Here is a 27291-nt window from a genome sequence, read left to right as displayed (position 1 = left end):
ATCGTCGATATCGGGTCATCGAAGGCAAGCGTAGAACAGCGTGTCGCTGCGGGACTTGAGGAGGGGAGGTGGAAAAGCCGTGTGTTGAGGGGACAGCAAAGTCGATTGCTCAGAGGAATGGCTGCTTATATCTCCTGTCGAGCTTGCTTGAACGAGCGTCAAAGGAGAGGCAGATAGAGGGTTCTTTATCTTCAGACAAGACAGCAAAAGTGCCCATCGAAGTTCAAGTGCTCGACGAAAGCGGAAGAGCTAGACGATAGCGGGAAAGCTGAACCACAAGGAAGTGCTCGACCTCTGCCTGCAGCGAAAGAAGTCAGGTCAGCCTGTTCACTACGAAAAGCAGAATCTGTCAGCTCATCAATCCGCTTCCGCATCACAGCGGATGTGTAGCGACAGCACCATTTCAGACATTTTGTCGTGTAGAATCTGTCTTGAGACTAAGCTCGGTGGCTTTGTATTCAGCGCACGCATTGTTGCAAAAACCTCATCAGCTTACTTCCGCATCTGAGCGATGTGTAGTGACGAAGCGATTGACTTGGGCTTGTAAGCTCCATTTCAGAGCAGTGTGTAGAGACACGACGAGTGAACGAAATGCGTGAGCCGCGTCCGAGAGCGGTGAGTAGCATCAGGACAAGCAACTTCGATGCGTGAGCTCCGTTTCCAGACGGAACCGCAGGACAATTGTGAAAATTTGACTAGCGACTTGACGATCGAGAGTGTCATTATTCGATCCATGGGGACGATACCGTTTATTTTGCCTCACGTAAGAAATGCGACAAACTTTGCTGCTGAACGCAATGCTGTGGGCGAGGGCCTACAACGGAGAAGGAAGGACACACGACGCAGAGACATCCGAGATTAGTTTGGCTTAGAGGGCAGAACGGGAGACGCAGGTGCTTCGCAATGGAGATGAAGATGGAACAAAGAGTATCTGCTCTTCATCTACCTGCATCGACGTCCGCTCCATGTTTGGGCTTCAGGCTGAAGACAGCGTTGCACGAGCCATACAGCACCATTGTCCGCTATCACAAAAACTGTGACGACAAGAAGATGATAGGCTGTTGTCCGCGACGCCAAATGGACGGACGGCACAATCTGTGCGAGCTTGAGCCTACCCAACGCTGGCTGTGACAACAACCGCAGCAATTATGAAAGGTTTGATACAAACGGGATGAAGGAGACCAGGAAAAGGTACGAAGCACGACCGGACTTCCGCGGCTCCAAAATGATGTACGATCCTCGAGCTTCATCTGGGTGAGGTCAAGGTTCCTCCGCTCACAAGCTCACAATGTTCCCGCTTCTTTTGAAATGACACAAAGTTGAAGATACGTCGGTATTTCCAAGGGCCGACATGTTAGAGCGGAACATTCAGGACCAGGATGCCGGAACGATGCCAAGTGCCAACGGAGATGAGATAGATGCAAAGCTCGTGGGAGCATATGCGGCCTATGCTCGAGGTTTGACACCAAGGCATGCAGGAGGCAGGTTGACATGGCAACGGTTAGGAGGTGTTGACAAGGCAACGGTTATGAAAGGTGACCCACTGGACGCACGGCCCATAGATGTGACTCGAAGGGCGAGCATAGTCAACCGGTAAGGTATATATACTCCTGTTTTGTAGCTCCTCTTGCCTCGAAATAACAAGTCTTCTCACTCAGACACACTCGACTGTAAAGAGCGCCTAATAGTGGCCTCTAGAGCGGTGTATCTAATTTTAACTCACAAGCTCAGACACAATTGGCATAGGGAACACGATGCCAATTGCAAAGTGCTAGGTCTAGGGTTGATGATGCAACGTGACAGGAACATAACGATTGTGATACTTCTGATTGCGGGCCTAACCCTTCCAAGAGCCGCGGAACAAATGAACCAGCCTACTGACACCTTCTTTGCGATGATTTGTGGGATTGAAGCCTAGCGAAGGCACAATCACGACGTCTCGGATTTGTACTGGCTTCTTGAGCAACGATAGATCTTCTGGCCTTACACCCGCTGAAGCGTAGAGATAGCTGACGACTGCGTCAGTGAACACAGCCGGCCCTGTCCATTCCTCAATGGAAAGAAGATCCCAGCCGAACCTCCAATGACCAGCTTGCCACTTCCATGACATCGACACTGCATCCCAGGGGTTCGACACATGAGCCTCTCTCATCTTGGCCTGTTCCTTCCTGGCTTCAACAGACTTGTCGCCCCAGCCCCAGCCATCGCTGTGCGCATCGCGCTGTTGCTCGATCTCGTAAGCACGGTACACGTCGGTAGCTCGCAGAATGCGTCTGAGAACGTCGAGCATGATGGGATGGTTCGGCGCAGCGTGCAGTGTCCACTGCACGAACTGAAGAGGTCGATGTCGTCGCATGGGAAGCAACCGTAATCGCTCGAAGAAGTTGCGTGGATCGTAATTTTCGTTAGGGTCGTTCTCGATACCGATGATTGCACGTACGGGCTCCGGAGATGATGCAGCTGTTGAGTCCCTGATGGTGGCGGAACCAGCCCTGCCAAAGACGCCTGAATCCTCGGGAAGCACCGCTATCGGGACAGCGTCCTTGGTCCAATCGGTGCGATGCATGAGTGGGACCGTGTCCATGTCGCTCCAAGTCCCACCTTCCTCTAGCATGAGGAGGTAGCGCAAGAGGTCCGCTTTGAGGATAAAGCGCGGCATCGAGTCCCACATTTGCTTGACTGAGGAGTTGGCGAAGTGAGTCTGAATCCAATTCTCGGCGCCAGCATCGTTGAGGAACTTGGGCTCAAAGCCCATCTGCGTCCATTTGGTGGACCAGGCTGCGGGCGCGGGCTTGCCATCCGAAGACCAAATCGTCGGAGGAACGATAGAGTGCGGGATGTAAGGTGTTGATGCCTCCGCTGGCTTCGCTGATGCGTGCTTGGCTTCGCTGACGTCTGGGTGCTCGATACGAGCAAGTTGAGCCAGCAGACCGTCTCGTGCTTGTTGGCTGGGAATGTGTTGTGTCAATGTCTCTCTGAGAACATCGACGTATCTCTCTGGTGGAAGCACAACGTAGTGCGGTGGTCGGAAGGTGATGTAACAGAAGATGTATAAGCATGGTAGAATGATGCCGGCCAGCGTGAGAATCTTGCACCGCCGCGAAGGGCTCTTTGCTCGACGATGTGTCGCTCCCAACAACGTTGAGTAGTATGATGGCGGCTTATAGCCTGGTGGCGGTGACGGGACGTCATTGAATTGATCAAGTGAAGATGCTGAATGGCGCCGTGAAGAGTGCTGGTCACCTAGCGGGATATCGACTGCGGTCTCCGTTGATGACGTGAGCGCAGTGTATTCACATTCGCTACTGGGTGTGTTGCTCGAGCTGCGAATCTTGAATGGACCGACCTTGAAGTCGGTGAGTGGGAGAAGGCGGTCGTCGCGACGCTTTCCCCTGTTGGAGCTGGGAAAAGAGAACATGGCTGCAGAGGAGCTGGGTGCCGTGAAGGTTGTTGGAAAGGACGATTCTATCTGCTGAAGACGATGGCAGAAAGGCACCTACGAGAGGTGGCAGTGACCTGGGGTGTCGTTCTGTCGAACAGAGACCAGCGTGTTGAACGCGCTAGAAGCCAAGGCTATGATGTTGACGGCTGAGATAAGACGGTGGCAATGCGCTCTGCAAACGTGGGTGTTTCGTACAGATAAGAAAGCAGGATCAACGCGGAGGACTGCGAAGGCGAGCGAGAGAGGCGAAGACGCCAGTGCCAAAAGCAGTCGGTACTTTAGAGGGCTGCGAAGGTCGACATGAGCTGAAGACAAATGTGGTGCGTATGATACAAAGCGAGGTTCCGGCGGTAGAGCAAGTCGAAGTGAAGAGGTCGAGGAGCGAGGAGAGAGGCGGGCAGCTGCGAATTTGTTACTACGTTCGATGCGTGTACGGGGTTGCACCAGGCAATGCTTGCAGGAAACGATCAGATAGACGGGAAGAACAAGGGCAGCCTGCGCAAGTGATAACAGCGTCCGAGGAGACTGTAGCGGGAGCTCTAGAAGCCGTGATGAGCAGAGTGAAGAGAGAGCTGCGTGATGTGAGGTCAGACCAAACTGGAACGAGGAGCGGAGAAGCGGAACAATTCGATTGTTGAGTCCAGTCCAGACGGGCACGCCTTCTTGACGATCACGTGATGCAGACACGTTGGGGTTCGGAATGGAAGCGCACGCTGCATTCGAGTGGCCACTGCGTCGGAGCTATCAACTCCTCTCTGTCTCAGTCGGCCTTGCTTGTCCTGCAGCTCAAAGTCGACATGCTCGTATTGCTGCGACGAAGCGAGGGTAAAGGGCGATACGATCATCGTGCCGAATTGCACACACCAACTACGGAGTGTCAGCTTCGTGTCTCAAAGATTTCGCAGTTCCGCGACTGTTCTCTCGCTTGGCGAGCGCACAACTAAGCGAGACGTGCCGTCTCTGTGTCTCTCTCACTAATTTCAAACCGCTTCCTGCAGTGTACCACATCTGTTCCAGGCGTTATCAGGAAAAAGGCTCCATCAAACAACGCTCATGATTGTATTGTAATGATGTCGATAGAATTCTAGCATATATGCGAATAAAGTAATGCTTGCGAACAAGGCGTGCTTGCCAGACTCAACGAGAACCACGTCCGCCACCGCCACCTGTAAGAATCAGTTTCTTTTTGACACGCTTCGGCTTCGCCGCTGCTGCTGCTGTTGCCGCTTCCGAACCCGACTTGTCACCATCAGCTGTTCCGACTGCTTCACTGGCTGATACTGAGCCTTCAACACGATGACTGTCCTTGACAGCAGCTGCTGGAGCTCTGCCAGCGCCTTTGACTTGCTTGTTGAGGCCACGTCCTTCGCGAACTGCGTCTGTTGGTCTCCTTCCCGACGAAGTGGACCCCAGAATGTAATCCTCCTCAAGCTCATGCCAAGCATCGTCCATCTGATCATCCCATAAATCATGAGCGTCCGAACCACGACCCTGGATCGCATTTGCAAAGCTCGACTTAGTAGCAGGCGTCCCCCAGACTGTCTTCTTGAGGGGCGCTGCTCCACGCGCCGGTGGTTTGCCAGGAGTACGGTTTGCTTGGTCGTCCGACGAGATCGAGACGCGTTCCAGCCCGTTGCGTGTACTTCGGAGTGAGTCGGGGAAGTCCTCCGTCTCAGCAGCTCCGGGGTGAACAGGGAATTCGCGCTCGGCTCCAAACATGGCTGCCTCTCGGAAGCTAGGTGATGTGCTTGATACGGGACCTCCGCCATCAGCCGAATCTCCACCACGAGCTGCACCCTGACCGTGATCAAAGCTGCGCAACAGGCCGTCCGACGGGAAGTTGGCCTCGCTCGTGAAGGCTGCAAGCTGCTCCTGCTGTCGACGATAGGCTGCAGCTGCAGCGGGTCCACCTTGGTTCGAGATCAGCTCGGCTTCCTCAGCGCGAATCTTGGCTCGATCCTCACGCCTTTCCTTGTCTCGTCGTCGGTTGCGTCGTTGTCGCAGAGCTTGCTCGTACGGGCGCAACGTTGCTTTGTCGATCAGCTGCATGCCTTCCCAATCCACTTCGATGAACACAACATCAGCCGCCATCGGGATGTGGTTAAGATACTTGCAGCGCCTCCTCAACTCTTCATCCATGCTGCCCTCGTCGGCACCAGCCACTTTGACCGCAAGATTGCGCGGCAGCTTGGCGTAAGCCCCATAGTGCGACAGGAGGATCTTCGTGTCTAGGGGATGTAAGAAGATGCTCTGTCCAGAAGCGGCCTGGAAGAAGACGTATGAGGAAGACTCGGGCTGGGGCGGGTTTACGTTCTTGCGCGCCTTTGGCTGCCGAGGAGACGTAATCTTGTGTGTTGAGCCAGCTGCTGGCTCTTCTGACGCATCTTCCTTGCGAGTTGTTGATCCTCCATCTGCCGACGCATGTGCCATCATTCCACCTTGCGATTGAGCTCGAAGGACCGGGAACTTTTCGGCACCAAGAGCAGCTTCGGGTGCACCATCACGAGCAGCTGCGCTCTCAGCTTTCGTGGATTCGCGCAGAGGTGCTGTCGATTCAGGTTCTTCGTCTGTCTGAGAGCGCTCCATGCGCTTACGCTGACGTCGACTTAGGTCGGTGCGCTCAAGCTGGCCTAATAGTGCTGCTTCGTGATCCTTGAGATCGTTCCGTGCCTGTCCGATGATGCTGCGAACAATGGGTAGATCCAGCTCATCGCGCACCTTTTGCATCTGATCCTTGACCTTGTTCTGCGCCAGTGCGACGAAGTGAAGTCCGCTTGCATCTGTGCCAAAACTTTTCAGAACGCCGATCTCTTCATCCAGCTCTTGCAGGTCTTTGTCGAGCGATTCGATCAAGAGCTCTGGTGTGGCCAGCATGAATTTGGCAAACCCCATGACATCTGGCTGAAAATGCCATGGTGCCGAATGTACTGCGATGAGCGGATGATCGAGTTCGGAAGCGGGCCAGGTCCAAGACTGTGGCAGTGCGAGTGTGGTGACGTTAGGTCTCTCGATGAGACGCATGGCGAGCATGTCCGGATGCGAATGTGTCAAGCTTGGCGCACCTTTGTTCGAGTTGGCTTCCTCCAGGCCCTGCTGTCCATCCTCGTCGAGCTCGCTGATGTGTCGAGCGCGTTCTAGATCATACTGTTCCTGGAGCTTGGCTTCGCGCTCACGAGCAGCAGCTTGCGCATCCCACCATCGCACTGCCTTAAGATCGCGCGCATACACGGCGTCCCAACAGATAGGACAACGTCGCCATTTCTGAGTGGGTTGCTGCAGAGTAGGTACAGTTGGACGAGAATTGTGGTCGTCCTTGAGAGTGAGGTAGTGTAGAATGCAAGGATAGCAGAATACGTGGCCACACTTGGTCATACGTGGGGCAGTAGGTGGCGAGAGACAAATAGGGCACGCAGCGCCTTCGTGAGCGGGCTCGCGCGGCTGATCCAATATGAGCGCAGACGACCCTACGCCAGCTAGAGCTGAAGAAGTTGGAATGACGACTTGGAGAATATCAGCCCAGTTGAGATAGATGTCGGGGTCGGCAAAATATGCCGTGTAGTCGCCTGTTGGCTTGACGAGGAAACGATACTGAGCGTTGACATAGCGTTCCTTGTTGAACGGTGTGTGTGCTACACCCCTACGCGACCTGCGAGCTGGACCGGCGAGAGGAGGTCTACTGCGCGGCGGAAGCGTGAAGGAGAGCAAATGGTTCATGCTCTGCCCACCACGCTTGCCTTGCTGATTGGTGCTGATATCGGGCCGAACATGATGTGAGTTGTTGCGACCCGCATTTCGGCGCTTTGGCCCTACATCGGCGGACTCGAAGTGATGCTGCTTTTCATTTCGATCGGTGGACATGGATTTGGAGGAGGGCCTCAATGTGCTCATAGAGTCCAAGGGAGACTGTTCCGATCTTGCGTGGAAGGAGCCGATGAGACCGGGTCCAGTAACCGAAACGCTGGCGCGGGTTGCAAAAGACCTTCGCGAAGCTGAGCGGACACGCCCAAGCAGCAGAAGTCAGATTGAGGTTAAGTCGATGATGAAACAGCTCTTATTCGAAGTTGAGCCTGTGGTATCGGAGAACGTTTGCTCTGATCCGAGGGAATTGGCGCCTGCTTGTCGCGGATCTCTATACAGCGCTCGTCTTCCTGAAGTTGAACCTGTCTGAACGCTGCTATGCTGTTGCTGTTGTGTTGGAGCGCTTGGTTGTAGCCCAAGCACTGTCGTAGCTGGCTATCGAGCCTGTCTAAGGGAAAATGTGGTGGTGTTGTGTGGAAAGGAAGCGCATAGGAAAGCACCGTGCGTATCACAGTGACCTCGAATCTGATTCACACACGTGCATACTGTGCTGAGCCACTGTGTGACTGTGACCTGCAGTTGCCAAAAAACCGGATCTCGGACTTCGAAACTCTGCTCTTACGGTCAGCATCAAGCAAGCCGGAGCGCGTTTCGTTGTTGGAGGAGGAAAGACCAAAACGCTGTCGGCGTCAACAGTTACCGGACTCCAGATCCAAGATTTCTTTACCCGCTGCAGTCCCCGAAGTGCACGGACATGATGCTACGAAAGACTATGATATGAGCACACCATGCCAGTTTACAATGGCATGAGAGAGCAATTAGAGTCAATGGATCAGAAGGGTAAGCTGCCGTGCAGGTGTGTTGATAATGCTGGCTCTACAAGAGGTCAGAGAAACACCGTTGTCGTATGTGCTCGCTCCACCTACTCGCGCCTAAGCACTTGCCGTGGACCCTGACTCCAAGCCTGGGTAAGCTACCTCGATTTGTCGTCGCTTTTCATCCGTGACAGGCCGGAGCTCCTCAGCAAGGATGTCGACACACGCCAAAGGCAAGCTCCGCAACGTCGAGGTTCTCTTCTTCGACGTCTTTGGCACCGTCGTCGACTATGTCGGAACTATCACCAAAGCACTGCATCGAGAGATCCGCTCCGCGCAAATAGCGGACACTAATCTACTCCAGGCTCTGCAAGAAGTTTATGACTGGCAACACTTTACCATAAAGTGGCGGGAGGAATACAAGAGCGAAACGCAGCGACTCGCAGGCATCGGCAATCCCGAAAAGATTACTGTCGACCAAATGCATCTCACCGCTCTCAATCGGCTGATCGCCTCACTTCCTGTGCCCACAGATGCCACGTCGCCATCGATCGGTAGCTATTCCATAGATGTTGCCTCTGAAGCATTGGAGCATGCTTGGACACAAGAAGCGAGAGATCGTCTCAATTTCACTTGGCATTTGCTCGAACCTTGGCCTGATTCGGTTGCAGGTATGGAGACGCTCAAGACATGCTTCAAGATCGGAACATTGACAAATGGTAACCTCAATCTGATGGTCGATATGGCGAAGAACGGTAAGCTACTATGGGACTTCTTGCTCACAGCCGATCTGCTTGGTAGCTTCAAGCCGGATCCTGAGATGTACAAGAAGAGCATGCGCCTCTTCAATATCCAGCCAGACGTTGACGGACATCGAGCATGTATGGTTGCTGCACATGTGAGTATGTCAATCACACATCGCAATCGCTTTTGTCAATTGCATTGTACGAGCTTACCAGATCTTTCCGTCGAATGTTCATTACAGCTATACGACCTCCAAGCTGCCAAGGCATGCGGTATGACTACAGTCTTCGTCTCATCAAGGCCGACCGAAGACACTCTACCTCAGGACGGAAAGCCAGACTATGTAGACGTTGTTGTCGCTGATCTTTCAGGACTGGCACAGCTCATACAATGAACGTCAAACTCTTTCAGAAGCCTCACAAACTATGGTATCTAAATGTGCAAAGACTTTTGGGAATAAGCGCGCGATCAAGCGATATAAGCAGAGTCAATGTGAGTCTGCAGCTGCTTGTTCTTCGTCCCCGAAGACGAAGGCGTTTCTGCAGTCGCGGTGTTGGTGCCGCCCGAGCCTCTCCTCTCCTCTCCGGATTTGCTCTTCTCAGCTGTCTCGCTTGCGTTGGACATGGTCTGACCACCACGAATCTTGTTCCTCAAGTTCAGCAGGATCACCCTGGCCACGGGAATACCCTGAATTACAGGGAAGATTCCGACACCCGTGAAGGCAAGGATGGCCCAGATGAACGAGACCACCACCCATCCTTCGAAGAATGACTTGCTGAAGATGTAGTCTCGGTAGAGCGAGAAAGGCCAGATGATGGTGATGACCACAAAGATCGTGAAGGACGAAGCGACGGCAATGCGGAAGAAACGGTCGAGGCGAGCGGGGTTGTAGGATGGATCATTTTCGATGAACTCAAGCTGCGTTCGGGGGTCAGGGCTTGACGTGATGCTTCGCGCCTTTTCGCTGTCACCATTTGGCGAGCTGTCGCCAGCGGTTCCAGGAAGATGTTGCTTCGCACCTCGTTCGACCTGTTCCTTGTGCTGCTGTTCGAGGATCTCGGGAATTCGGCTCCAGGCAAAGTCGCGTGGGAAGAAGAGAACTGAGAGCGTGGAGAGAACTAAACCAACTCCAATGCCTGTGCCTGAACCTGCCAAACAGGGCACCACCCCACCCACACTGGACAGATCCACAACGCCATATTTGTGCCAAGCCACGGCGAGCCATACTGCAACACCTGACGCAAAGTTGATCCAGATGCCTGGGAAAACCACCGCTGGATGCAACCTTGTGTCGAAGAAGGTGAAGATCAGTGGAGATAGACCAGCACATGTAAAGATTCCTGTAAAGTTGTAGATGAATCCAAGGTCTAATCCAATCCCGTGAAGCAGACTTCCAAAGGCGGCGGCGAACAAACCGAATCCGACGACGACGTACTGGTTGACGCGAAGGAGCTTCTCAGGGGATATGGTTGGCTTGAAGTAGGTCTTGAAGATGTCGTAAGAGACAACAGCGGACACACCAACCATTTGAGCCGAAATGGCCGAGGTACAACTCATAAACATGAGCAAAAGCACAGCTGCTGAGCCTCCCTTACCCAACAGCGCCTGAGCGGCATAGGGAAGGACGAGACCTGCAGAAACGTCGGCCTTGGGAATGCGGTTGGGGTAGGTCGGAAAACCGGGGTACGTGGTCTCGAGAGCAAGAGCAGCCAGACCGGCAGTGGTTGCCAAACAGAAAGGAATCGAGAACCAAGCCAAACCTCCGATCAGATAACCTGGGAACGCAGCTTCTGGCATCGCTGCAACTCCTTTCTGATGGAAGCTCGCGTCCAAGAAAACGACACCGGTATACTCGAACGCGGACAGCCAAGCAAAGTACTGTCCTCCCTCAGTCTTGAGAGTAAGAAGACTTCCATCGTAGTTGCCATCGATGCTGATGTTTTTCTGAGCGTTGATGAGAAGGTCGTACATTGCTCCTGGACTGCCGATTTCGGGGAAGGTCGCGTAGGCACGAAGCCAGAAAACGAACAGTATTACGAAGATGATGATCGTGTGCAGGTAGTCTGCGAGGATTGTGCTTCGAAGACCGCCACGGAGGGTGTAGGCGATGACGGTGATGGGGAGGAGGAAGAGCGCAGCGTAGACGTTCATGCCTGTGATCGAGTTAATCGCGGCGGCGCCACCGAGCAAAACCGAACTGCAGACCAAAATGTTGGTAGCGAGAGCAAAGAAGATGTAGGTGAGGTGTGGAAAGGTGCCGAATCGGATGCGGACGAGCTCGAGGTAAGTGTGGACCGATGGAGCACGACGTTTGAGCTGGATGGCGAGGGTGGAGAATAGCACAATTTGGGTGCAATTGCCCGAGGCGTAGAGCATGGCACCGGCTACGCCGTAGTTGTAGGCAGTAGAGACAGAAGAAAGTAGGGTGGTAGACCATGTCCAAGAACTAATGACAGCGGCTGCGGTCAGACCAGTTCCGAGCGAACGACGAGCGACACTAAACTCTTCAGCGTCTTTCGAGATACCGGCGTATCGGACGAGGGATCGTGAGATACCGACGACGACCTAACCACATTATTCAAAGGGTAGGATAAGTCAGCTTAGATCTGGAGACGTCGTGGATGACAGCTCGAGGTGGAGCACTTACGACAGCGAAGAGGGTACCTAGGCCGATGACTACACCGTAGCCGGCTCCCTGTGACAGAGGAGGGGCCGAAACCATGATGAATGATGCTGTTCCACTTCAGTTGTAGCTTCTCGACTATCCCGTATGAAGATATGTAGGCCAAAGACCCGCTGATCAAGCCAAAGAAGTCCGGATTGAGGAGGGTATAGAGGGACGCAAGGGTGTCGGCGGGGAGGGAGATGGTGTGAGTAAGTCCTTTAAGTATCCTAGGGGAGCTCAGCCGACCGTCATTACTTTGTTCATTTCTTCTCGCTGATTGCGCAAGGGACGAGCATCGAAAACAGGATCCCATCGAAAAGATCAGTTAGACGAGATCATTCATGCATCACAGCACCTTAGTGCTTGGCACCTGTTTTCAAGATCTATCTCACCAAAGGCACCAAGCCAAAAGACATGGCATTCGCGGGCGGGCAAGTTCTCACGCTCAGTGCACAGGTACTTCTTCGCTGAATAACTCCACTCCCACCAGCGCCCTAAAGTGCGGCACGGACACAGTCTCCAGTGTCCTGGGACAAAAGACATGCAATGTCTTCCCGAAGAAAAGGGAAGACTCCGACCGAGTATGGCATAATTGAGGGCGCAAGGGTTGCGTTTCCAAAGGGACTCATTACCAGGTTTTACTGTGCATTCAGCCGAAGCCTTTTAGCTTCGAGCAGTGACGAAAGTGGGCTTGCACTAAGAGCTTGATGAGCAGAGAAATAGGGAATGCTGGTCTTGGACCAGGCTGAATAAGAAGGTATCAGAGATCAAGTGGTCCAACGGGAAGCTTTCACACCCTGAGATAAGATCAAAGCTGACGGTGCAACTCGGTAGTGAGATGGCGAGCGAATCTCTAATATGCAAGAACAAGAAGCTTGGAGGCGCGGGAAGATCGCATGTGAGTGATTGGAAAGACTCTCTGTTTGGTTGGCACACGAGGAGGGGGTCACACTGGTGTAACAAAGACGAATAATGAGGAAGCCCACGTTCCCACGCGGAGGCGGCAGGAATCGAGAAGTTGTGGCAAGCGAGTGCTAGCAAACAAAGACCTGTAGCGGGGCGTTCAATCTATCCTTCTATCTCGCATCATTTGTTGGATGATGTTCGTGAGCGATGGCGAGATGGTGTTGATTACCATTTTCTGCGGAGGTTGAAGAGCTGATCTGGAGTTGCAGGCCCTTTCTCAACTGCAGTACAGACAGCTGTCCAACATCGAAATGAATAATAATTTAAATTAAATTTGATTCACCCTGCTGCTTTGCCGACTCGTGCAAAGTCGACGTTCAATCACGGAATCCGCGCTAAGCAGATCACCAAGGCTACACGACTCTGACGCCATTTCTTTGATCCACTGTAGAGGCGGTGGTTACATTTGGGCATCACGTGATCAGTCATGATGGCGTGCGCGTCTGGGCTGGACTCAAAACAATCGAAAAAAAATTGTTCCGCTTTGTTCTGCCAACCGGAAGCACATTCAACTCCGTATCGAGATTATCGATCTTGTCATGGGTCTACATCGGGAAACAGATCGGATCCACGACCCTTGGAGTAGTGAGTACCTTGATAGTCACAACTATCACTGATAAGATCCCCCGCGTTGCATGACACCCTCGATGGCGCTGCTGGCGGCATTGACGTTGCCACATGCCCCTTGATCGGTGCAATGTCCCCCGTAGGCCATGCCAAACATTAACAGATGCCTGATTCATGACCTGAAAGGTAACATACCCTCGCAAGAGCAGGTTACTGCCATGAGGAGCTCACGCCTCCTATCGTGTCTGAGGCAGAGTATATAGGTCTGAGCCTGGATGTGAGCCCCGAATCCATTATGTGCAAGATCCATCATCCTCATTCAGCATGCTGCCGCCACACCGAAAGACACCCGAAAACCTCGTCATGCCAGAAGAGGTCGATGGTTCAGATCATGCCGCTGCCCAACCCTGCGTCTTCTCTGGCGAGCCAGATACTCCAACTCCATCTAAACTATCATCACCAGACGTCGAAGCAGCAGCACACTTCGACCTTGTCATCATCGGCGCTGGTCCTGCAGCTCTTGCCGTCATCTCACGCATCCTCGAATCTCGACCAGCCGCCCTCTACACCGAAGACGAACACTGTCATCTACACTTTACCCATCGTCAGCGCTCCCCGGCTCTGATCCCTTCAAAGGTCGCCAGACCCTCTAGCTTGCCTGCCAGAGACCTCAAAGCACAGACATACCAAGGCAGAAAGAAACGCGGCAAGGGTCTGTGGAATTTCCACAACAATGATGACTTGTGTCCATGCGATGGAAGGATCAAGATTCTCGTCATTGATCGACTGGGCGAAGGCTTTATGGGTCTTTGGAGGAGAAACTTTAGAGCACTCGGTATCAGCCATTTGCGCTCGCCGATGTTCTTCCACCCTGACGCGAGCGATTTTGACGCCTTGATTGCATATGCTAACCAGCAAGGTAAAGCGGGCGAAGGGACGCCCGATCAGGTCATTAAACTGATCGAAGAGCGGATTGTTGCCTGTAACACCTCAAACACCACAACAAAGGGTCGTGGGTGCCGTCGACGATGTAAGAGCAAACGGCCACCTTCGCCTATAGATCAGGCTGGAAGCAAGAGAAGTGGCTCGAACGACTCTAGTCTTCCGGATCTGATCGAGATCTTGGGCGTCGTCGGCAAAGAAAAGTCCAAACACAAACGCAAGCAGCAGCAGTCGAGCGCTATCGATGCAACTTCCGCCAAAATGCACGTCAACGAGCGGGATCGTCGTGACTACTTTACTCCCAGCTCCTCGTTGTTCAATTCATTCACACGAAGGCTGGAGCAGAAGTATCGCGTGCAGTCTTGCGATCATTGCTGCTCTCCGACTTGGCCAAGAGTCTCAGAGTTCTTTGACGACAATGTCGATGAGGGCTCGACGAGCGCCCCAACGCCTGCTTCATCGGCGTCGGAGGAAGGTGCCGGGCTGGAAGACACTCCAGTGACCACACTGAAAGGCCGCGTCAAAGAGATGGCTTGGTTCGACGGTACCAAGTCCACCGTGCAAGATGACTTCGGCAACCATCATTCTGGCTTCCTGCTCGAGCTTGACGACGGCACAGAGAAGGATACGGGCTTTGTCATCTCAGCTAAGGCTGTAGTCAGTGCAGTTGGATTCGGTGGCTTGCCCGTGATCCCTTCCTTCCTCACGAATTCCATACCCTCCCGACCTTCGCCAGCCACCGCACATCCAGCATGCGGCCCAGGCTGGATGCACTCTAGCTGTCTCGCTTCGAAACCCTTCCCCTTCCCCTCGCCCTCGACCCTCGCCTCGACACCTCACGACCGAATTATGGTTGTGGTGGGAGGCGGTCTCACCTCAGCCCAAATAGTAGTACGCGCTCTCGAACACGGCTACGACAAAGTCATCCTTCTCACCCGCGGTCATCTGAAGAGCAAAATATTCGATGTTGATCTCGGTTGGGTCGGTCGATACAGCAACTATCTCAAAATGCAGTTCTGGCAGAACGAAGATGTGCAAGAACGACTCAATACCTTGCGTGCTGCTCGAAACGGAGGTAGCGTGACACCCACATACGCTAAAGTGTTAGCGAGATTACAGGCGCTAGGCAAGGTAGACATTCGGACTCATACTACTATCTCTACCGCTTGGTACGCTCCTACTACCTTGCTCGACCCTCAACGCCAGGACGAAGAAGAGGGCGAAGCCAATGCCGAAAAGACGGGACCGATCGAGGAAGAAGACCAGAGCGGAGAGAAGCAATGGAGCCTACTACTGCGCTGCACATCTGACGGAGGTTCGCTCACCACCATTCGAGCAGACTACCTCGTTGTGGCCACTGGAGCAAAGATCGACTTCGGCAGCCTTCCCTTCCTCAAGACGGTCCAACGAACACATCCGATTCGTCTTGTGGGTGGAATGCCAGTCCTCACCTCTGATTTGGAGTACCGTCGTGATGTTCCCCTCTTCGTGACAGGCGCTTATGCAGGACTGCAAATTGGTCCTGCCGCAGGCAATCTTGGTGGGATGAGGGACTCAGCTGATCGAATCGCCAATCGACTGCTGGAGCTACTGTCATTGACAGAAGCAGTGGTGCCAAAGACAGAGGAACGAGACACGCGAGTGTGCACGGCTGAGAAGGAACAAGAGTCTGCGTCCAGAATTAAATCGAGAAAAGGTAGGAAGCGAGTCGATACTGGAACGCCATTCACACATTTCAATTTCGATCTGCTCTCGATCGAGGCTTGACCTCGCTCAGCTCGATACATTGCCGAATCTAGCACGTCTTCTTGCGATGTGTGTTTATTCGACATGCTTGGTTGTGTCAAGGCTGAAAGATCGAGCATCGAGGGTATACTATAAAACAAACGAAAGAAGCATGAGATGTGCAGTCGGAACAAAGAGTTTAGATCAAGCATAGTGGTTCTCCCTTCATACTTGTTACGAGCAGACGGAGTGCTGGGTCGCTGAATGGCCGATAGCTGCCGCATCGACTCGCCTCGTCGGCATCATGGCCGAGTTCAAGGGCTGAAAGCTTCTGTCGTGCCTCTGCGATCCTGTCGAGATGCACGTAGAGGACCACGTAGGACGGCGTACTTGTCTTTTGACCATTATGATATGATGCTCCGGTCTTGTTGTTGTTGGAGCCAGCATGTGCGACGTAATGCAAGATAGGGTATGGGTATAAGTCGGCTTCGTCTGAGTCGACGCGGTATGATTGAGTCTGTGCCGTTCGAGCGAGGCCTGCTTGCAACATGGCCTCGAGTGCCGCAAAAAAGCGTTGGGCTGTGGACTGCATCCAAACAAGCTTCATGTCGTTGTCTGAGCTACGTGCTTGAGAAGCGGCGGTCTGATGGGGCGCAATGAAGCAAGCTCGAGTAGCACGCGCTGACAGTGATGGTTCAGAGAAGGGTACTATGATCTTGACGACCTCTTTGCGACGCGATTGCATTCGCTTGTGCAGTGCTTCGGCGTCAAAGGGCTGTAGTTGTGATATCCACCTCGCGGTCCCTCCTTGACTACCTGCCGCAGTGATTGACCCGGATCGTTCAAGTCGATACCCAACAAAGCGAGGACCATGCTCGAAAGGCGCAAGCTCTTCGTCATCTTGACTCCGTGATTCCCGATCCGGACTTCGAGCATGATGATGGCTGAACTCGAGAACTTCGCAACCATGCTTCCTTGTCAATTGCGCCGGTGACAAGGCCAAGTCTCGAGCAACGTGACAACTGGATGGTGGACGCCACCCTGTCTGAATGACCTTGTAGGAATGCGTTCGACACAGTAGCTTTACTGCTTGGCGCTTGGCAATGGAGTCCGGATCAACTGTCAGCCACTGCTTTCGTTTTGACTTGCTTCCGACCAGGGAGTTGGCAACATGCTCAGCTTGTGTGCTAGTGAAATGGGAGGCATCAAAGTCAACCTGCACTTGTGGATTGACGGCAACGCCCCGACTTTGCTGCTGTAGTGTTTCGATCCCGGCCGTTGGAGCAGATTCGACCCTCCGCATGGCGCTCTGCGAGAGCACTTGGAGGAGTCCAACGCTTGAGTCGCCTTCGCTGGCCTGTTCGTTCTCTGGAGGTAAACTTTGGTCATGTCCTGCAGCATTGCTAGGGCTGGATGAGTTGGACGCAGACGCACCGGTAAAGTCTTGACCAAACAAGGAGGGTGGGCGATCCGAGATACGGCTCGGTGGCGTGGAGTTAACTTGACCATTTGTTGTACCGGCAGCGTTCCGCTCCTCCGTCGAACGAAGTTGCACACGAGGAAGCGTGGGAAAGTAGCTGATCTCTGACTCGTCGGCTGCGTCAAAGGGGCCAGGCTGCAATTGTTCAGCTGCGTCAGGTTGTGAGATGAGCTGATGATCCGCATCGCTGAGCGGCTGATCCGGTGCTGAGGAAGAGGGCGGAGTGTTCCCGAACTGCACACGCTGGATCTTGGTTCTACGCCGCCTCAGCTTTGCGACCTTCTCCTCCGTCCTTAGCGCCTGCTGTACTGGCGCTTCTGCATTCTCGTTGTCCACGACCGGCGCCGGAAGTGCCTTGCTACGAAGCCGCGAACGAGCTTGTGTAGGCTGCTCTACCACCGGCAGGCCGACGGTGCGTTTCGGGTGACGAGCCAGGATCGCTGGGTCGGATGATCCGAAGCGAGATGGTCCAAGGTTGCGATCGGATCTTCCAACAGCTTGACCACCAAAGGTGCCAATCGGCGAGCTTGGGTCGCTTCGATCCAATTGTCGCTTGCGTTGAAGCAAGTCTCGACTCGCCGAATGAGTTGCTGCATCGACTTGGCTTCTGGCGCGAGGTTGTAGTTCCCGTGAAGCCGCTGTGAGCCATCCAAGGCGTAGTGGCTCGTCAGGAGGAGGCGAAGCTGGTGAAGAAGAGCGAAGCTCGAGAGGATTTTTGGTCGGTGCTGCCGCTGCTCGTCTCTTCCGCGTTGCTTTTGGAGATGTGAGCGCGGTATTTGTGCGGTCCAACTTATTGCATCCATGATGATGAAGGCCTGTGGTGAAAGGCGGAGGCGAGGATCCGATATGTATTAGTCGGCGTTTCTTGTGTGCTCTTCCCACCTTCGTATTTGCTGTACGTGGCGCCAGATTTCCCACCTCGAGGTGAGCTGTCGAGCCAAAGTCATTAGCGAATGAGCTCGTTGCTCGCATCTCGTCTGGCGCTTGTATTAGCTCTGGCACGCCTTCGTCTTTCGGTGACGTCCATGCAATTCAAGGTAGCTGGCAGGGCATGTTGAGGGATGATGGTGCGGAAAGAAGCTCGAGAAGCGTTGATCCAGAGATGTTGATGAATGGTGAGACACCGAGGTCGCCTGAGAATTTTTGGACCCTTGCCGCTTCTCCATGCAGCTCCACAGCGCGTTCTCACAACAACAGCTCGTCTAGCCGCGTCCAAGCAACTCCACGCGAGATCCTCAACTAACGCTTCAGCACGTCCAAATCTGCTAGCTACTACTAACAGGATCTTGCGCGGGCTACACGACGCTTTGCGCTGGCAGGTCGACTTTCAAGCTGCTCAGGCTTGGTCTCAGCAGAGATCAATGCGCTCCTCTTTAATGCACTTTGTGGCATCAGCCTGACCATACAGACATTAAACACAACAAGATGAAACAGACTGTTGGGCCAGGATAAAGGCGTCGGCATGTGTAGGTCAACTTTTGTTTTCAGTAACTAGAGAAAATAGTCCTTGAACCTAATGAGCAACGAGGCCCAGATTATGTCAGCGACCTTTCCAGCCTTTATCTTGCAAGACTGTCTGCCAAGTATGTATCTGTCCCTGCTCTCCATGAACAGAGTCACAGTATCGCTGGTCGGAACAAAGTCCTTTGATTCAGGGTTGCGTAAAAAGGCATTCTTCGAGTAACCATCATTTTGGATTTGAACCATCGGAAAGAGTCTCAACCTTGAGTTGTAGATCTCCAAGGCACGAAGACGTGCAAGTTCTACAAGAAGCTCCTTTTCGCATGCCATCAATCCAATGAAGAACGGAAAGATAGGTAGGAATGCCGCATCGTTGAGCTTCAAGTGATGTGCTTGGGCACAGAATACCACAGCTCGACGGCATTTAGCCCTCAAAATCTCCCATTGAGCCTTGCGCTGTGGAAGCGCTGACCAGCCTTTCTTTCAACCAAATGTCATTGGCCATCCCTAAGAGTTGTTTCCACACGGCCCGCTTCGCTACTCCGGTAAGAGTCTTGTGCCGAGCCATAGAAGCTTGAGCAAAATGGTTGGCTGATGTTTCTGCGAAGTGATTATCTGTGTCGAGGTTCCATTTTTCGTAAAGGTTGACGAAGAAGTCCTATGGTGGGTTCAGCCTTTGATCGATAACGAAATTCGCTTCGAGAACGTGATCAATCGCCTTGAGCCCCTGCTGGATCGAACCTTTGTGTGCTTGTCGGAATGCGGGAGCGAATAGTGACCATCTCACATGGTAGGAGCGTATGGAACCCTAGCTCGAAGGTCTGGAGCACATGGCCGAGGTTCTCTTTGCAAAAGCCCATCTTCATCAACGTTTCATTCAATGAAACGTTATCACTGCGAACGCCTATGTCCTCGACCAGGGCGTCTGCAAACTTGGTAGAGGCGCGTGCGTTCAGGTATACGTTTCCTTAGGGCCATTTGTCCCGAAGGAAGTTCCACGTTGGCTTGCCCCAGTCAGCTGTCTTTTTGTATTGGAAAAAACTTTCTTTAGCCCTCTAAATGATTGACAGGGATATTGTGCAACCGTCAGCGGTGCGGTTTTGCTAGACCTGAGCTGTATTGTTCTGAGGCTCACTGCTTAAGAATGGGCTTGTGCAGCTGTGGAACAGCATTTTCGTTGACCATGGTAGTTTCAGGAAGGAAAAGGAAGGGGAAGGCGAGTGATGATCGAGTTCGACCAGATTTCTGAGATGACTGTATAGTAGTGGCTGTTGAAATAGTAATAGAAGGACGGGTGTCGACGCTTGACGGTCGATAGCAGTCAGAGCACAGTGTTCAAGCTATTGAGCAGAAATACTATACTATACTGACCTAAAGAAACGTGGTAGCAGCCTGGGGCCTATACATAGTAGTGGCACATGCCAAGGGTGGGAGCATCCTTCTTAATGACGGAGTGTGACAACAAGTGGGACTAAGCGGTACCCGATTCCTTACTGTATCGACTCCGCCCGATCTCCGATCAGATCGGCTCTATGTCATCTTTTAGCATTTTCACTGGATCGTAACCTTCAGCAGTGGCAGATTGTGATTATATATATCGCTGCCGTTGGCCAGACTCACCGCGTCGATGCGGCTACGGGGTGCGAAACGAGTCTATCGGTTCACAGGATGTCAGCATCGCTGCAAAATCGTTGCAATGAAGACATGGTCGTGTGGGCAATAAGCTTCATCTTCAGATCTTCATGACGGTGCGCACGAGCCTCTCGAGATGTGGCGCTGTGCTTTGAAGTGACGCCCGCAGTTAATACATCTTTCTCTCTATAACCACACATCACATCCACACGTTGGCAAAGTCACAGTTCGAGCCCGACTTTCGAGCCGCAGCCGTTCTTTCATTAGCTTGCCATGACAGGTGAAGTGGGACGACAGGGGTCACGGTCCCGTCGATTCAGTACGTCTTAAAGCAAGCGATAACTTCAGCCAGTGGCGAACTCCCCTCGCCTTTCGCAGCGAAGCATTCAGACAGTGTTTCCAATCAAGGCGCAGTCGGACTCAGTCGGGATGGTGTATTGAGATGGTTGAAGGACATGATCTGATTTTCTGTAGCTAATGTAACTATTTGACAATGATATTGGTACAAACAATGCAAGAAGCGACTATCTCGACTCTGAGGATTCAAGCAGCAGCTCCGATGGGAGACGGAAGTGCGAGGCGAATTTCAGGTGTGCCCGTACCCGAAGAAACAGGGCGACCAACAACGAGCTTACTCGAAGGCGTCTTGAGCATGTCGACGTCTCCGTGCAGTGCCGATCCACCGATGAAAGCCATGGTCATCTCGAACGAGGCCTTGAGCAGCGTTGATGACGACTCTGCAATACCAGACCTGTTGAATGGTCGGAAACCACCTGCGGCCGTCTGATAGTCGGCAATGAGGAACAAGTGTCGTGGCGATACAGCAATACCGTAGGTGTCGAAGATACCGCGCATCTCGGACACAATAGCGGCACGTGCTGCCTCAACACCATACGTGTGCAACACAGCACCGATGTCGTTGGTGTAGAGGTTGTCGAGGTCGACAACACCGAAGCCGAAGTCCCAGAGGTCGCGGAAGTTGATACCCTCGGCAGTGAGCGAAACGCCTTCCTCGCCGGCCTTGGGAGGTGGCTTCATAACACGTGCAATGTTGGGAATCTCGTGAATGACACTCTGTCGGCAAACACGCTCGACGATGTTGATAAGCAACAACTTCTGCGACTGGGTAGCAAGGGTGAGATCGAACTCGGCCCATCGAGCCTTGACGTCGTCGAAGCGGAAGGCGTTGATGTACTTGGAGTTTTCCTGCAGAGCCCTCTCGAGCGCCGACGTCTGCTCGGCCCACTCCTCGTTGATCGAGCCGTCGTCCGAGTCGGAGTCGCTGCTGCTATCGCTGTCGTTGCTGCCGACGTCCATGGCATTGGTCGACTTCTTGGTGCCGTTGCTGAACGCCGCCTCGATGTCCTCGGTGGTGGAGGGCACACCAGCCATCTCCTCGTCGTCACCCTCTTCGTACGAAGCATGGGCGGCCGAGCGCTGCTTCCTCTTGGCATCGTCAGCATCGCCGTCACCAACGTCCGATGAGGCGTCGTCCTCGTCATCCGAGTCGGCATCGTTGCCCCTCGATCGTGCCTGACGACCGTTGGCGCGTTCGGCACCCTCGTCGTCGGCGTTGTCGCCAGCGGAAGCGTTGTCGGAGAAGGTCTGACCCTTGCCGATGGCAGCTGCTTGCAAAGCATGTTCGCGTTTTTGCTTTCGCACCTCATTGTTGATGCTGTTCTCGAGGTTGGGAGCAAAAGTCTCCTGCAAACCACGAAGGATGTGTGAGGTGGTGCAGTTGTACTCTTCCTGGCACTCCTCGGCGGGGTAAAAGTTGAGGCGCACGGTGTAAGTCTTTTGTCGGTGGAACCCAGTTGACTCGGACTTGGGCGAGATCTTCTCAGTGACAATGGCCTCGTCAATGACCTGACTGAGAACGAGACGGCTGCCGTCCTTGCAGAAGGTTTTGATCTGGTCGTTGGTGATGCCGTCCAGGACGGGCAATCGCATGATGGGCGTCTTGATATTCTGCGAAGCAGTCATGACGATCTCACGCAAACGCGGGATACCGAGCGTCACGTTGGCGGCACCGTGACCGGCGAAGTGGAAAGTGTTGAGCGTCATCTGTGTCGAGGGCTCACCAACACCCTGAGCGGCAAGTAGACCAACGGCCTCACCAGGATCGACCAATCCGCGGTGGTACAGCACCTTGCACATGGCACGGAAGGCCTCGACACCGAGCTTCTCCTTGGCGAAGCGCAGCTTTTCGACGGTGCTTGCCTCTTCTTGCGCACCTGCCTCAGCCTCGGACTTGTGCTTCTTACTCTTCTTCTTCTTGTCGGCGAGAAGCTTGCTTGGGTTCTTCTCGATGTACGCCTCGATCTCCTTGGCATACTTCTCGGACATAGAGCCGAAGTGTGTCGAGGGGGTGTAGACACTCAAAACCGGGTCGTACTTATGTGGCTTCTTGAGTGCCTTCTTCATGTGTTCGGCGGCAAGCTCAGCCTCGACCACCTCGCTGAGCTGCTTAGGGTCGTAGCGTTTGTTGTAGTTCTCGAAGTTGGCCGCAGTGAAGTCGAACTGGCCAATGTACTTGCTCTTGGTAGTGTCGAGTGCATCCTCTCCGTAAGCGAATTGCAGAATCGAGCCGTCAGCGTTGCGCACCGTGTTGTCGTACTGGATGTGGACACCCTCGAGATGCTTGATCAAGCACCGCTGCAAGTAACCGGAACGCGAGGTCTTGACAGCCGTGTCGATGAGACCTTCACGACCAGCCATGCAATGGAAGAAGTACTCCTGTGGTCGGATGCCGGTCAAGAAACGGCCGCTGACGAAACCACCAGCTCGTGCCGAGGTCTCGAAGGGTCGGAATGAAGGAAGAGACTTTCCGCTGACCATTAGAGGGACACGTCGACCCTCGAGCGCCTGCTGACCGAGCAGACACGAGATCTGCGAGACGTTGACGGCGGAACCCTTAGCACCAGATCCAGTCATCATTTGCATGTTATTCTCTGGGAACTTCTTGTACAGACCTGCAGGCAGGCACGACTCGATAATCTTTGAGGTGAGGGCGTTGGACGAATTCATCATCTCACCGTCAAGAACGGCCAGCTTGTCGTCGTCACGCAGCACCTCTTCCAGACGAATGCGCAAGTTCCTGTCGGTGTCCGGGTTCTTTTCATCCTCGCCTTCGAGACCGACGGTCTTCATGGCAACACCCTTGCCCTGTCCTTGAGCAGCATCGAGCGTCTTGCGTCGGACTTCGTCGCCCTCTTTGCTGAGCAACAGATCGTCCATTCGACAAGAGAAGGCGTTGGTTTGAAGGAACTTGGTGAAGAGACGCGAAAGGATACTGAGCAGCTTTCCTGCGGTCTCGGACCCGTAGATCTCAAAGACAGCGTGGACAAGACCGTAAGCGGAGGCACCGAAGGCGGCCTTGTCGAGGACACCTTGCAAGAGCTCTCCGTCCTCGATGATGACCTTTTCTTCGTTAGCATGGTCTTTGCCCCACATTCGACCTGCGACCTTGGCCTTGGAAGTGAGGTTGAGACCGTCCGACTTGGCAGGCTTGAGGTTGAGCAGGACAGTGGAGATGACCTGCTTACCTGTCCAGAGCGGCTCGGGCTTCAGCAAAGCGGGAGGTACGGTGAGCACTCGACCGCCACCGGTGTATTTTCCCTCGGGACGCAGAGCGCCGTAGAGCATCTGCTGGTACTCGGCACGTGTGTACAGCGTGTTCTTGGAAGTCATCCACACACCAGCAACGACGTGGTCCTGAATAAGACCGCGCAATGGGTTACCACTGGTAGGTGTGAGGTACTGGTTGTCGGTGTTGGCAACGTAGTAGCACTCGGAACGTGCGGCTTGTGACTGTGGGAAATGCATGTTCATCTCGTCACCATCGAAATCGGCATTGTACGAGTTACAGTTGGCGTAGTGCATGCGGATCGTCTTCTCGCCGACAAGCACACGGGCCTTGTGAGCCATCATCGAAGGACGATGCAAGGTGGGCTGTCGGTTGAGCAGCAAGATATCACCATCGCGCAAGTGACGGAGCACCTGCTTGTTGGCAATGGGCGTTCGTGTGGAGCTGCCCAAACCGGCAAAGGTACCGCGTGCTTGCTTGGAGGAGTGCTCTTGCGGTGTCAGAAGCTGATTGGCAAGTGCCGTCCTCTCTTCAACGCTGAGCTTGTCGAGCTGGGTCTCTGTACCGTCTTCGCTGCGGATAGCAACGGCACCAGGGTACTTGAACGGACCATTGATGACGAGTTGTCGCATCAGCTGAATGTTGTGAACAGTGGCTGGCTCAGGATATGTGAGCTTGCGAGCAAAGACGGGCGGGACACCAATCTCGTTCGTCTCGATGTTGACATCAGGAGAGATGACGGAACGAGCAGCAAAGTTGACTCGCTTGCCCATCATGTGCTTTCGGAAGAGACCCTCCTTCTTCTCGAGACCCTGCTTGACACCTGGTGGTGGAAGTTGGCCTTGACGCAAGGGCATGGGGTTCTTATTGGCATCGATGAACGAGTTGACATCGACCTGAAGCTGCATCATCGAGTTGAGCACCTTGCGGCGAGTATCTTCACGAGCCTTGATGAGCTGTACCTCAGCAGCACGGTAGTCAGACTCAGGTGCGTTGGGGCCAAGCTCTGGGAAGTCCTTCTTGGATGTGAGCCTTGTTAACTCGGTAATTTGGTCCCGAATGGCAAAGGTCGTCTTGAGTGCGTTGGTGAGCAGCTCATTTTGCGAGTTCTCGAAGGTCATGTCGCCCATGATGCTGGCAGGACGGAACCGTGTTGGTGGGACTGCAAGAACAGTTATGAAGAAGTTGTCGGCGCTCGCGCCATTAGGTGTCTGCCAGATGGACGAGCCGGTCTTGACCTTGACCTTGCCGTTGGAGTTGCCCAGACGGAAGGGGCCGTTGCGACCAAAGAGGAGCGAACAGAGAGGGCCTTCGTTGTGGAAGAGAAGACGGAGGTGCGCTTGGCATTCCACTGCTGGCATGACACGGTAACCTGCCTCTTTCGGTGCGTTGTCCGCAGAGATGGCTTGTGATGCAATACCGGAGTCGTCGTCGCCATCTGTAGACGCAGAGGTTGAAGCGGCGTTCGCAGCGAACCGACGCTCGATTGTCGCAACACGCTTGACAGGCGAAATGCGGAGGTATCCCGCGTGTTCGTTGGAGGCAATCTCCTTCTGTGTGGGTGCCTTTTCCATGATCTTGAGGAAACCGTCACGGCGCACGTTGGGGCTGATCGCATGGCATTGGCCACATCGCTTCTTGTGGATCTCCTTCATGAAGTCGTTGATGCACTTCTTGCGCAATGTGTATGCGATGCTGCCTGCTTCCAGCCCAACCGAAGCCTTGCCGCTCGCCTTGGCTTGCTTGATGAGTTCCTTGACTTGTTTGTTGACGCGCTCCGCAAATTCAGCAGGGGTCTCTCCGCTGGAGGCTTTTGACTTGGAGCCGCTGGGCTTCGACTTCTTGCTACTGTCCTCATCGTCATTATCATCTTCGTCGACGTCGTCGAAATCCTCGTTGCTAAGGTCGGAAAACTTTGCATTCGAACGAGGCTCCTCAGCATCGATATTCTCTGCATCATCCACGAGACCGTACTCGAGAAGCCTCAGGCGGCCGATGACCTTGGTGAGAACTACAAGCGAGGCACGGAATCGATGGCAGTAGAAACAGGTACCTCGGAGCAAGTTGAACATGTTGCCCATGAAGAGTGGATGGAAGACTGGAGATGGGAGCTCGATGTGGCCGAAGTGGCCAGAGCATTGATAAGAGTTGAGGTGACATGTTGAGCAGATGTCATGGGGACGCATCGGCCCGAGAGCCGGGTCGTAAAGACCTCCTGCATTTGGGTGGTTGGTGGTATCGAGCAGGACGGGGTTGATGATTTGCTTAACAGAAATCCTACGAATATCTTCTGCAGTGAGGAAGGAGAAGGAAGCCGAGGAGATGGTGGAGGTGATGGGCTTCTTGATGTCCATTGTGATCTAGACTCCAAGGGCAGGCCCCTTGGAATACCGCTGACGTTTAGCGTTCCACCTCGCTAGGCAACCTGCTGCAAAGCACCCTCACGATGTGTGTGTAGGAGGAAGAATGCGGCGTTCCGTTGGAAGGACAGATACGATGAGCGAGGGAATGGACGTTGATAAGTGCAGGTGAAAAGGAGATGATGGTGAACGAGGGTTCACAGATGATGAGGAACTCAGCTCGACCCTGAAACGATTCGTTGCGCTGTATCGTGAACTGAAATTTTTCTCAGCGCAGTTCTTCCAAAAAAGCTTCGAAGGGAGAAAAATCCACATCTGCACGTCCACTTTTTCTCACCAAGGCAAATTCAATGGATGACTAAGCTTGACAAATTTTGCCTGCAACGTTTCAACCGAAAATATTTTCCTCGATCTCACAAAACCGAACATTTATGGAGGATGCTGGTCACGATAGTCACTGATGTCGCTTATGCCATCTCTCGACAGTAGCAAGATACAGTAGTGAGACTGGATCAACAACGTCTATCGGTCAGGCTGCTCGACGGCAAAGCAATGTCAGCGGTGCAATTGGATTACAGAGACCTTTCTGAAAAATGTGTTCTTGTGTGCCTGCCATTGAGAATGTCCTCTAGTAAGGCAATCTCGACCTCCTCAATGCGATAAACATCATCGCCCCCGGGATAGCACCTTGCTTCTGTCGCTTCTCATTAGCAATACGCTTTGCTGCGTCGATGTTTCAGTGTCTGATGTGATATGTAGGTGGAGTCCCATTCCGAGATCTGAGCAGACTCTCCAGGTTCGCGACCAGGATCAGATTAATACGCAGAATCCATTTTTTGTGAAAGATAGGGATAATATCAACGTGGTATCATACTACATGAAGAGGGGAGGAAGGAAACTGGGTATGCTGTGAAAGATAAACGAAACAGAGCTTATACCAGCCCGGTGGTGCTGAGTCAGTGAAAGCAAAGTGTGGATGGGGGCGGAGCAGGTGAAAGCATACGCCGCTTATTCACGAGCTTACTCAGGCACGTGAAATGCATCAAGGTTGACATGGCAACGGCTCAGGGCCTCTGCAGGAGAGACACTCGACTCATCTAAGGCAACT

General features: G+C 53.5%; 7 protein-coding genes across 7 annotated transcripts; 2 read left to right on the top strand and 5 right to left on the bottom strand.

Annotated features, from left to right (window-relative positions):
- Positions 1-1837: 1837 nt before the first annotated feature.
- Positions 1838-3418, bottom strand: UHO2_03282 (uncharacterized protein; the record flags this gene model as incomplete). The annotated part of the gene is made up of 1 exon (XM_041558197.1): positions 1838-3418. The coding sequence occupies one exon, from the start codon at positions 3416-3418 to the stop codon at positions 1838-1840; it is 1581 nt and encodes a 526-aa protein (XP_041414131.1).
- Positions 3419-4579: 1161 nt separating this feature from the next.
- On the bottom strand, positions 4580-7330 carry UHO2_03281 (uncharacterized protein; the record flags this gene model as incomplete). The annotated part of the gene is made up of 1 exon (XM_041558196.1): positions 4580-7330. The coding sequence occupies one exon, from the start codon at positions 7328-7330 to the stop codon at positions 4580-4582; it is 2751 nt and encodes a 916-aa protein (XP_041414130.1).
- Positions 7331-8269: 939 nt separating this feature from the next.
- On the top strand, positions 8270-9193 carry UHO2_03280 (uncharacterized protein; the record flags this gene model as incomplete). The annotated part of the gene is made up of 2 exons (XM_041558195.1): positions 8270-8953; positions 9041-9193. The coding sequence occupies 2 exons, from the start codon at positions 8270-8272 to the stop codon at positions 9191-9193; spliced, it is 837 nt and encodes a 278-aa protein (XP_041414129.1).
- Positions 9194-9267: 74 nt separating this feature from the next.
- UHO2_03279 (putative DUR3 - Urea permease) lies at positions 9268-11521 on the bottom strand (the record flags this gene model as incomplete). Its single annotated transcript, XM_041558194.1, has 2 exons — positions 9268-11364; positions 11447-11521. 2 exons carry the CDS (start codon positions 11519-11521, stop codon positions 9268-9270), a joined length of 2172 nt encoding a protein of 723 aa, XP_041414128.1.
- Positions 11522-13321: 1800 nt separating this feature from the next.
- On the top strand, positions 13322-15706 carry UHO2_03278 (uncharacterized protein; the record flags this gene model as incomplete). Its single annotated transcript, XM_041558193.1, has 1 exon — positions 13322-15706. The coding sequence occupies one exon, from the start codon at positions 13322-13324 to the stop codon at positions 15704-15706; it is 2385 nt and encodes a 794-aa protein (XP_041414127.1).
- A 157-nt stretch (positions 15707-15863) lies between these two features.
- UHO2_03277 (uncharacterized protein) lies at positions 15864-18116 on the bottom strand (the record flags this gene model as incomplete). Its single annotated transcript, XM_041558192.1, has 1 exon — positions 15864-18116. One exon carries the CDS (start codon positions 18114-18116, stop codon positions 15864-15866), a length of 2253 nt encoding a protein of 750 aa, XP_041414126.1.
- A 2664-nt stretch (positions 18117-20780) lies between these two features.
- UHO2_03276 (uncharacterized protein) lies at positions 20781-26177 on the bottom strand (the record flags this gene model as incomplete). The annotated part of the gene is made up of 1 exon (XM_041558191.1): positions 20781-26177. One exon carries the CDS (start codon positions 26175-26177, stop codon positions 20781-20783), a length of 5397 nt encoding a protein of 1798 aa, XP_041414125.1.
- Between the last annotated feature and the right edge of the window lie 1114 nt (positions 26178-27291).

The sequence above is a fragment of the Ustilago hordei genome (genome assembly GCF_900519145.1).
Source record: "Ustilago hordei strain Uho2 genome assembly, contig: UHO2_contig_05, whole genome shotgun sequence".
NCBI classification, from domain to species: domain Eukaryota; kingdom Fungi; phylum Basidiomycota; class Ustilaginomycetes; order Ustilaginales; family Ustilaginaceae; genus Ustilago; species Ustilago hordei.
Note: the sequence above shows the minus strand (reverse complement) of the source record. Positions and strands in the feature narration are given on the sequence as shown.